The sequence below is a fragment of the Salvelinus namaycush genome, chromosome 36 (genome assembly GCF_016432855.1).
Source record: "Salvelinus namaycush isolate Seneca chromosome 36, SaNama_1.0, whole genome shotgun sequence".
NCBI classification, from domain to species: Eukaryota; Metazoa; Chordata; class Actinopteri; order Salmoniformes; family Salmonidae; genus Salvelinus; species Salvelinus namaycush.
This window is the reverse complement of record NC_052342.1, coordinates 22,283,506-22,294,796: the sequence shown is the minus strand read 5'-3', so window position 1 is coordinate 22,294,796 and position 11,291 is coordinate 22,283,506. Positions and strand designations below refer to the sequence as shown.

The 11,291-nt window shown below is 46.9% G+C and overlaps 1 protein-coding gene across 1 annotated transcript; it reads left to right on the top strand.

Annotated features, from left to right (window-relative positions):
• On the top strand, positions 1-10,656 carry LOC120030155. The gene is made up of 7 exons (XM_038975484.1): positions 1-274; positions 1,258-1,379; positions 1,862-3,751; positions 3,948-4,184; positions 4,259-4,483; positions 4,657-4,723; positions 9,723-10,656. Exons 1-7 carry the CDS (start codon positions 103-105, stop codon positions 10,448-10,450), a joined length of 3,441 nt encoding a protein of 1,146 aa, XP_038831412.1. The 5' UTR covers positions 1-102; the 3' UTR covers positions 10,451-10,656.
• Positions 10,657-11,291: the final 635 nt, after the last annotated feature.

The following is an 11,291-nucleotide window of genomic DNA, read 5'->3' as shown; positions in this document are numbered from 1 at the left end:
GATCAAAGAATAGGAATTCGTGCCCAAGCGTGGGTGTATGTTGTGGCAGTAGTGTAGTTATTCTCCTCGATCGACTGACTAATAGCTAAGCTACTTTATAATATGGACGTTTACAAATACCCTGTTTTCTTCGAGTGCCAGACTCTGGACCCATCACAGAAAAATAAGATAAAAAAGTACTTTGAAATTCGACGTAAATCCGGTGGCGGAGATTGTGGACCAGTAGAATCAGTTGGTGACAAAGTTTACAGGGTTGCCTTTATTTACCGGACAGGTATGAAAATGTTAAGACGAACTGACAGGATATTGAGAGCCTTTATATATATATACAATATAGCCTACTGTGCCAATGTCGGTTCATAAATCAAAGTTTGTTTTTTCAATATATGTTTCATTCTATGGCCCATTTGATTATTATTTATATAGACCTACATTTTGGTTAAACAATATGTAAACTTTCTAGGAGGATTTGTTGAACCAGAAAGTTTGTTAGATATGCGGTTTTCACTAGTTACCACAGCCACAAATGTCAAAGTTGGCTATCATCAAAATTCATGAAAACATTGCTTGATTTAAGGTTAGGGTTGGGCATAATGTTAATATTATGGTTAAGGTTAGGGTTAGGTTTAAAAATCAGATTTTAATGAAGAAAATAAATTGTAGAATTAACCAAGGGGCGGCAGGTCTATTAACCGAAAGGTTGCAAGACCGAATACCCGAGCTGACAAGGTAAAAATATGTCGTTCTGCCCCTGAACAAGGTAGTTAATCCACTGGTCCTAAACTGTCATTGAAAAGAAGAACTTGTTCTTACATGACTTGCCTTCTTAAATAAAGGTAAACACAAAAACACTTTGTGGCTGTGGTAACTAGTGATGACTGACATATGCAATAAATCTGTTATGGGTTTAAGTTTCACTTTCACATAGCCAGGCTACAGCCATGGACACATGCATTACTTTATATTTCCTCAACTGTAGAGTCATTTATCAATCTTAACAGGAAAACTGACGTTGTTTTAATAACTTTTCATATGAATTAATAACTATAGATGTACTGTACATACAGTATATTAATTTACTCTTCTAGCCTATTTATCCTTGAGTCCTGGAGTCGGCAAGAGTGGTTCAAAGTCCTGGAGTGAATTCAAAAGGCTTAATGAATACAGTTAACATATATTATTATTATTGTTGTTGCTGTTATTGTTCTTACTACTACATGACAACAACAACTCATTATGATGCTGTAACTCTTCCAGTCCAGGAGAGGGTACTTCAGAAACCTAATCATGTGTTGGAGATGCCTGGAGGATCTCTCTCCCTCACTCTGAGAGACAGCCTGGAGACTCCACCCACAACAACCTCCCCAGTCAGCAGTCAGGTGAGGCCAGACTATACAGACACAACTACAGTATAGATTACAGGCTGAGTCACATAACCTGTTAGATACGACATTTATTTTCCATAATATGACGTCAATGCACTGTTGTTGTATTTACATCCCAGTAAACATAAAGCTTAGTCATATATCATGAATCTGTCTGTCAGGTAATAACTTTATTATCCCTTCAAATGACGTCAAAATAATCTGATTTTATTGCATGTTTGATTTATGTGATATTATAATAAGTAACAATAATTTACAATATGAGGAATGACAAGAACATACATTTTAGCATAACAAATCTGTACTAAACTAAATGGACAAATGCCAAACCAGTTGCTAGATTTATCAGATAATCCAGACGCAGCTGTACGGTCAACCTACAATAATAAATGAATAATAAACGTAGATAAAGACAGACATAATAATCATTAAGAGTGGTATTCCCCAGGACTTACACCTTTTTTCTCTGACTCTAGAGTCACCAGTCCCTCCCATTCCATCCCTCCCTCCCTGTCCAGACATCGCCACCTGGTGGCCTAGAGCATGAACTCCATCTAGACTCCTACCTCCTGAGATACCTGAAGGAGAGCCCTGGGGCTGGAAGAGACCTGCAGCAGCAGCTGTCCTCTCTGGGCTGCTCTGTCCACCTCTACCCAGAGGACGGGAGGGCAGTGGTCAAAGATTCAGACCATCCTGGGTTATGTGGAGTCGGGGTTGGGGTGGATCCATGGAAGGTACAGGTAGAGAGACTGTTCAAACAACTCCAGGAGCGGTACAAATGCCACTATGAGGTAGACCCACGTAAGCTCCAGACTCTGCTGCAGAGCAGTACCCAAGGTTTGGAGGATGTGAGGGTTTACTGCGAGGCAGGGGAAGGGTTTGCAGTGGTGGTTGGGGAGGGGGCCAAGGTCCAGGCCAAGCTGAAGGAGCTGGAGGTCTTCCAGTCTCAGGGTCTGAGCTCCATGAAGCAGGAGAAGATCAGCACCACCTGTCAACTTGGACAGTCCAAGCTCAGTCTTCTAGGGAAAGTGATAGAAAAGGATCTAGGTGAGGCTGTTCCAGGGGTGAAGGTGACGCACAGTGATTCATCTCAGCTGGTGCTGGAGGGTTCAGCAAGGGAAGTCTGGACAGCCAGACAGTTGGTTACAGATAAAATCTCTCTGGTGCTGGAGCGGATGGTGCCTGAGGTGTCCCTTCACCTCCTGTCCTTCCTGAGAGAGGAGTATGGGAGGCCGGGGAACCTGAGCAGTCTGCTGGGGTTGGGACTCCATGTGGAGGTAGAGCTGGGGGATACAGAGCTCCGTCTGTTCTCCCTTTCCTCTGGGGAACTGGACCAGGCTGAGAGGGATCTACTGGGGGAGTTTGGGGAGGAGAAGATTGACGTGCCCAAAGGTGCCTTCCAGGCTGAACTGAAGTCCAAACTTGAGAATAAGGTGAAGGAGATGAACCAGAGCAGACGCAGGGTGGTAGCCAGGTTTGGTCCTGGGTGTAGAGTGCAGCTGCTGGGCCACCTGAAGCAGGTTCAGGAGCTGAGGGAGGAGATTGGGGCCTTTCTGAGAAACCAGTCCAGTGTAAGAGTCTTGGGACGCCCTCAACAGAACCATGATGGCGCAGTCGAATCAGGCGCCGGACCAAGATGTGAGGAGACGGTCACAGCCACCAGCTATCGCCTCCAGGGGGGGCTGCAGGTAGTGGTTAGTCAGGGTGACATCACCAAGGAACGGGCAGACGCACTGGTGAACGCAGCCAATGAGGACCTTGATCATGCTGGGGGCGTGGCTGCAGCTCTGAGCCAGGCGGGGGGGCCTGAGGTACAGCAGGCCAGCAGGGATCTGGTTAGGCAGATAGGGAGAGTACCCACAGGTACAGTGGTAGAGACTACAGGAGGTAAGTTGCCTTGTAAGATGCTGCTGCATGCAGTGGGACCAGTAGGTGGCAGCGTCAGTGGAAATGAGCGCCCTTTGCTGGAGAAGACAGTAAAGGCAGCCCTGGATCTGGCAGAGACCCTGGAGCTCCAGACCCTGGCCATGCCCTGCATCAGCTCAGGGATATTCGGCGTTCCTCTTAAGGTGTGTTCTGAGGCCATAGTCTCTGCAGTGAGGGACTTTGGGAGGAAACAGCACATCCTTACCAAGGTCACTCTGATTGATGTGAGTGGAGAGGCAGTGAGAGCCATGCAGGAGGCCTGTGATAGGCTGTTACAGGGGAAGAGGGAGTTTCCTGGGTGGGAGGTAGAGTCCAGCACCACCACTACCACTACACATGCTCCTCAGAGAGACACCACTGCTGCCTCCACCAGGGGAACAGCCGCTCCAGAGGTCTGTGTCCAGGTGGAGATCATCCAGGGAACCATAGAGAAGCAGGAGGTGAGAGAGAGACACACTGACATGGCCACAGCCTTGATTCAACAACATTCTGTGAATTAGGTTGACTTACTGACTCAATGTTCCATTTCTCTTTTACACTTTCTCTTCCTTTTTCTCTTACCCTTTTACTTAATTTCTATATCTCTTTTTCCCGCTCTCTCTGTCCGTCCGTTTTTCTGTTTCTATCTCTCTGAAGGTTGATGCCCTGGTGTCCCCCATGGTTGGTAGTGACCCTCTCTCCTCCCGTGTTGGTAATGCCTTGTTGGAGGCAGCTGGACCAGGGCTGATGACAGCGTTTCTGAGGGAATCAGGGGGACGGACTGCACCTGGTGACAACATTCTGGTGGAGGAACTGTCTGGTCTCATTTCTGGCCGTGTCTTCTTCCTCAGATGTGCACACTGGGACAACAACCCCCAAGGACCAGCAGTACAGGTGTGTCTGCTTGTGTGTGTGTGTGTTGTGACCTTTGCACCTCCATTAACCCTTGACCTCTGGTCCTCTCTCAGGCTCTGAGGCAGGGTGTGAGGAAAATCCTGACCTCTTGTGAGATCCGGGGCTTCTGTTCCATTGCGTTCCCTGTAGTTGGAACTGGTGTGGTTCTGCAGTTCCCTCACAACGTGGCAACGCAGGTTCTGCTAGAAGAGATCCATAGGTATGAACAGAACCGAGTTAGCAGAACCCCCTTCCTTGTCCGCATTGTCGTCCATCCCAATGACAGAGATTCTACCAAGGTGAGGAGAGACTTTTAAAGGTTTCAAAGAATTAAACAAAATGTCCAATATCTTAAATATATTTCAGCCAAGCCATTTTATAATACTGTCATACATCCATAATTACAGATTTTTTAAAAATAGTAACAGTTACAGTCCTTCATTGCAGTTGTATTGTTTGTTCTAATCTACAGGCTTTTCAGACTGCCCAGAATGCTTTGCATCTCACAGGGTTCGTATTCGGCGCTCAACCAGCGCAAGGTGAGTTATAACACTAAACCTCCATCTTTAAATCAAATACATTATTACTATATGATTGATACATTTCAAGTTAGAATTATGAGAAAAAAGTAGAAACCCGCACACTGCTCAATAGTATCACTGCTCTTGACATTTCCTTTCTACCTTTAGATTTTGTGACGTAGACAAAGTTAAGATATCAGACAGGGGAGGTGATATACAGTGGCTCCAAAAATACTGGCAACCCTGACTGGCAATACAAACATTACTTTAAAAAATATAAACAATATAATTATAGAGATAACTCAAAATACCAACATGTGAAAAATACTGTACTTTATTCATGTTTCAATGGAACCCAACAAAATAATTTCTTGATTTAATTAAAAATCAATGTCCTACAAATCAAGGCTTCACAATTAAAGGCACCCTTAAATATTATTGTGAATAAAATCTACCAAAATGAATCCAGTAATTAAATTCCACTTATTTAAGTTTATCTAAGTGTTAAACTATACTGAGCCATTACAGCACTTCCTTTTTCACTAGGGTATAAAATGAGGTAACAGGCATGCAATATCTGTAATTGAGAACCATATCAGGCCAAACACAGAAATAGCAAAACATAGAAATACAAACATAGACTGCCCACCCCAAGTCACGCCCTGACCATACTAAATAAAGACAAAACAAAGGAAATAAAGGTCAGAATGTGACAGTACCCCCCCCCCCCCCCCCCCAAGGTGCGCAAAACCTGAACCTATAGAGGAGGGTCTGGGTGGGCATCTGTCCGCGGTGGCGGTGGCGGCTCTGGCGCTGGACGTGGACCCCACTCCACCATTGTCTTTGTTCGCTTTCTTAGCGTCCTTTGAGCGGCGACCCTCACCGCCGACCCTGGCCAATAAAGGGCCCCACTGACCTGAGGAGCGCCTCTGGACTGAGGAGCGCCTTTGGACTGAGGAGCGCCTCTGGACTGAGGAGCGCCTCTGGACTGAGGAAACTCCTCCGGACTGAGGGGCAGCTAGCTCCGGACTGAGGGGCAGCTAGCTCCGGACTGAGGGGCAGCTCCGGACTGAGGGGCAGCTCATGACTGAGGGGCAGCTCATGACTGAGGGGCAGCTCATGACTGAGGGATAGCTCATGACTGGTGGGGTAGCTCATGACTGAGGGGTAGCTCATGACTGAGGGGTAGCTCATGACTGAGAGGTAGCTCATGACTGAGAGGTAGCTCAGGACTGAAGGGCAGCTCCGGACTGAAGGGCAGATCATGAATGAAGGGCAGCTCAGGACTGAGGGGTAGCTCATGACTGAAGGGCAGCTCCCGGACTGAAGGGCAGCTCCTGACTGGCGGGCGGCTCCGGCAGCTCCTGACTGTCGGGCGGCTCCGGCAGCTCCTGACTGGTCGGGCGGCTCCGGCAGCTCCTGACTGGCGGGCGGCTCCGGCAGCTCCTGACTGGCGGGCGGCTCCGGCAGCTCCTGACTGGCGGGCGGCTCAGGACAGACGGGGGGCTCTAGCGGCTCAGGACAGACGGGCAGCTCAGATGGCGCTGGACAGACGGGCGGCTCAGATGGCGCTGGACAGACGAGCAGCTCAGACGGCGCTGGGCAGACGGGCAGCTCAGATGGCGCTGGGCAGACGGGAGACTCTGGCCTGCTGAGGCGCACAGTAGGCCTGGTGCGTGGTGCCGGAACTGGTGGTACCGGGCTGGGAACACGCACCACTGGGCGAGTGCGTGGAGCAGGAACAGGGCGTACAGGGCTCTGGAGATGCACAGGAGGCTTGGTGCGTGGTGCCGGAACTGGTGGTACCGGACTGGAGACACGCACCACTGGGCGAGTGCGGGGAGGAGGAACAGGACCCACAGGGCTCTGGAGACGCACAGGAAGCGTGGTGCGTGGTGTTGGCACTGGTGGTACTGGGCTGGTGCGAGGGGCTGCCACAGGCGGACTGGTGCGTGGAGAAGGCACCGGATAGACCGGACCGTGGAGGTGCACTACAGGTCTCGAGCAGCGAGCCTGCCTAACCCTACCTGGCTGAATACTCCCCGTGGCCATGCCAGTGCGGCGAGGTGGAATAAGCCCCACTGGGCTATGTACACGTATGGGAGACACCATACGTAGGGCTGGTGCCATGTACCCCGGCCCAAGGAGACGCACTGGTGACCAGATGCGTAGAGCCGGTTTCATGGCACCTGGCTCGATGTCCACCCTAGCCCGGCCGATACGAGGTGCTGGAATGTACCGCACCGGGCTATGCACACGCACCGGGGACACCGTGCGCATCTCTGCATAACACGGTGCCTGCCCGGTCGCTCTCTCTCCACGGTAAGCACGGGGAGTTGGCTCAGGTCTCCTACCAGGCTTAACACCACTCCCTGTGTGCCCCCTCCCAATACATTTTTGGGGCTGCCTCTCTGGCTTCCAGCCGCGCTTACGTGCAGCCTCCTCATACCACCGCCTCTCCGCTTTCGCTGCTTCCAGCTCAGCTTTGGGGCGGCGATACTCACCAGCCTGTGCCCAGGGTCCCTTGCCATCCAGTATTTCGTCCCAAGTCCAGGAGTCTTGTGTTTTCGGCCGCTGCTGTTGCTGCCCGTAACCGCTTGGTCCGGTTTTGGTGGGTGGTTCTGTATCGGCTTTCGTCTTCCTCCTCGCCTGAGGAGGAGAAGTTAGAAGGATCGGAGGACCAATGTGCAGCGTGGTAATTGTTCATCTTGATTTAATAAAAGTGAACACTCAAAATACAAAAAAACAACAAATGTGAAAAACCGAAACAGTTCTGTCTGGTGCAGACACACGAAGACTGAAGACAACCACCCACAAAACAGGCTACCTAAATATGGTTCCCAATCAAGGACAATGATTGACAGCTGCCTCTGATTGAGAACCATATCAGGCCAAACACAGAAATAGCAAAACATAGAAATACAAACATAGACTGCCCACCCCAACTCATGCCCTGACCATACTAAAATAAAGACAAAACAAAGGAAATAAAGGTCAGAACGTGACAATATCCCTTTGTCATCCAACACCATGAAGAAAAGAAAAGAACTGGCAGTTCAAAAGGGACAGATGGTCGTAGACCTTCATAAATCTGGTAATGGCTACAAGAAGATCCAGAAACGTTTGAATATACCACTGAGCACTGTCAGGGCAATTATTAAAAAATTCAAAAGATATGGAACAGTTGAAAACCTCACGGGTAGAGGACGCAAATGCATTTTGCCCAGGATAGGGAGGAGGATCGTGTCACCTCCACAACCACAGGCTCTTTGGAAGGGTTTCCAGAAGAAAGCCCTTTCTGACACAGACGCAAGCGCTTGGAGTTTGCCAAACGTCATTTAAATTATGATTGGAAGAATTTGCTCTGGTCAGATGAGACCAACATTGAACGTTTTGGTCAGATACAGCATCGGCATGTTTGGCGTCAAAACAGAGATGCATACAAGGAGAGGCACCTCATACTCATGGTGAAATATGGTGGTGGGTCAGTGATGTTTTGGAGCTGTTTTAATTCCAGAAGTCCAGAGGCACTGGTTAAGATTGATGGCATAATGAATTCCACTAAGTACCAGGCAATTTTGGCTGACAATCTGGTTGCCTCTGCCAGAAGGCTGGGACTTGGCCGTATGTGGACTTTTCAACAAGACAATGACCCAAAACACACTAAAACACACGAAAACCCGTGGGCTGAGTTGAAGAGGGCAGTTGATAAGCGCAAACCCAAGAATGTGAAGGATCTTGAAAGGATCTGCATAGAGGAATGGTCAGAAATCCCACCAAATGTGTTCCTTAACCTTGTCAAACATTACAGGAAAAGACCATGCTGTTATCCTTGCCAGAGGTGGTGGCACTAAGTACTAAATGAGGAGTGCCAATAATTATGAAACCTTGATTTTGGTGAAATCTATTTTGTATTAAACAATTGTATGATTTTGGTGGGTTCCATTGAAACAGTAATAAAGTACAGTATTTTCACATGTTGGTATTTTGAAGTTTATCTCTATAATTATATTGTTTATATTTTTTAAAGTATTGTTTGTGCATTGCCAGTCAGGGGTGCCAGTAATTTTGGAGCCCACTGTAAATAATACTCTGATCAAAAGAGAATGTTTTGGGATTTTCACCATCTAGACATTATTTCCTAAAGGTCTTAATGATGAAATGCCTATGTATGTTATGTTGTGAATGTGAACATGAATTATGCCCCTATTTCAGATTACTCTGACGAATTTATTGCGCTGTACCCTATGATTTATGAAAACTTGCTTGGTAGGTCGATGTCCTCATTGTGGTTTTACAGACGTGTTTAATATGCTTTATGTACACACTTTATTTGAATATTTATGAAATGCATATTGTTATATTTGGTAGCACTCATTTGTTTTCCCTCGACTCCAACCCCATTCGATGCTTGGAACGGATGTGGATGGGTGTCACGCACTGGCCATAGAGAGGCTTTTATTCTCTATTTTGGTTAGGCCAGGGTGTGACTAGGGTGGGCATTCTAGTTTCTTTATTTCTATGTTTTCTGTTTCTATGTTTTGGCTGGGTATGGTTCTCAATCAGGGACAGCTGTCTATCGTTGTCTCTGATTGGGAATCATACTTAGGCAGCCTGTTTTGCCACCTTAGGTGTAGGTAGTTGACTTTGTTAGTGGCCTGTATAGCCCTTGTAAGCGTCACATTCGTTTTTGTTGTTTCTTGTTTTTGTTGGTGACATTCATAATAAAAAGAAATGTACGCTCACCACGCTGCACCTTGGTCCGGTCATTTCCCTGACGACGTTCGTGACAATGGGGCTATGTCTACATAAGGGTAAAAATTTAAAAAACACACACAAGCTCTGACGAAGACCGTGAGGCCGATACGTAAAGCTTATTCAAGAGCAGTGATACTATCAGGAGCAGGGTGCGGATTTCTTATTTTATTCAACTGTTACCATGCACCTGCAAAAAAGATAGCTCAGATGTGCGAGTGCCTTTTGAATTTTAAGTTCTAATTCTGAACCCTCCCTATAGACATCAGGATTGTGCTGCTGGGGAAAACCGGAGGAGGTAAAAGCAGTGCTGGAAACACCATCTTCGGACAAGATGATGTGTTCCTCTCAGACAGTTCCTCCATCTCCGCAACACAGATATGTGAGGCTCATACCAAGAACATCAAAGGGAGAAACATCACCCTGATTGACACACCTGGATTCTTTGACACTGACATCCCTGAAGAGGAGCTGAAACCTAAAATAGTTAAATGTATAACAGAGTGTGCTCCAGGACCACATGCCTTTCTCATCGTACTGAAAGTGGAACGGTACACAGTCCACGAGAACGAAGCCGTGGTGAAAATCGAGACATATTTTTCACCAGAGGCCTTCAAATATGCCACAGTCCTCTTCACTCATGGTGACCAGCTCAATGGTTTGACCATTGAGAAGTTTGTCCAACAGAATGCTGAACTGAACAAGCTTGTGGAGAAATGTGGAGGCCGATGTCACGTCATCGACAACAAATACTGGAACACCAATCAGCAGGGTCGGTACAGCAACCAGTACCAAGTAGCAGAGTTACTCAACACAATAGAGAAGATGGTGAGAGATAACGGAGGAGGATGCTACACCAGTGAGATGCTCCAAGAGGCAGAGAGATTAATACAAGCTGAGATAGAGAGTCTTAGGAAGGAGTCAAAGGGAAAGATGTCACAGGAAGAGATGGGAAACAGGCTAAAGAAAGTGTGTGGAAGAAACTCCTGATCAAATTCTCAGGTATACTGTACCAACAGATGTAGTGCAGTGGCGGTCAGTGCCGTTTAAGATGAGGGAGGACGATTATTTTTCATGAGCATTTCCTTATTTCTATTAGAGCATATTGGATGACTGTCATTCATATTCCATTCACCCTGTTCAATGTAACAGCGATAGGTTTAGGCTACTACATGATACTCACATTTTCCCTATACCCATCATGAGGTTGCTACAACCTAGCCTAAGAATGAATGTTTACAACGTAGGTGCACATAGGTCGAGAGACAAATTTGAGGTGACAGACAGTGACATTGAATACCACCTTGCACACTCTTGCCTGCATCTAGCTGATCTAGGTTGTAATCGTTAGTCCATCAGTTGCAAACGAGAGTTTCTGTTGGACAAATTAACGTATGTTTATCCCCATTTTGTTCCATTTGCTTTCGTTTAAGAAACAATTTAACAGAACTGGCGGAATGAATACACCCCTGATCACTCGTAAACACACAGCAACGTTGTATTCCTCCTAACATCCATGTGCTCTCCTCCTCTCACCTTTTCCCTTCGCTTGTGGACTTCAGTGCACAACACATGAACTGTATGTGGCCAACCGAAAAAAACTTTTCCAGCCAAACCGCTTCACACAGCCTACATCGTTGTCACCATATTAGCTAAAGTAACGTCAGTCAGCATAGCTAATATAACTAACGCGTTAGTAGACCTGCTACAATCATGCAGTAACTTTACAGTGTATAGTCAGTAAGAATTTACACCAGCTTGGTGGCAATACATTTATAAAACCAAAAGCTTACCTTGACTTGGAAGAGTTCTAGCCACTTTAATAATAAAC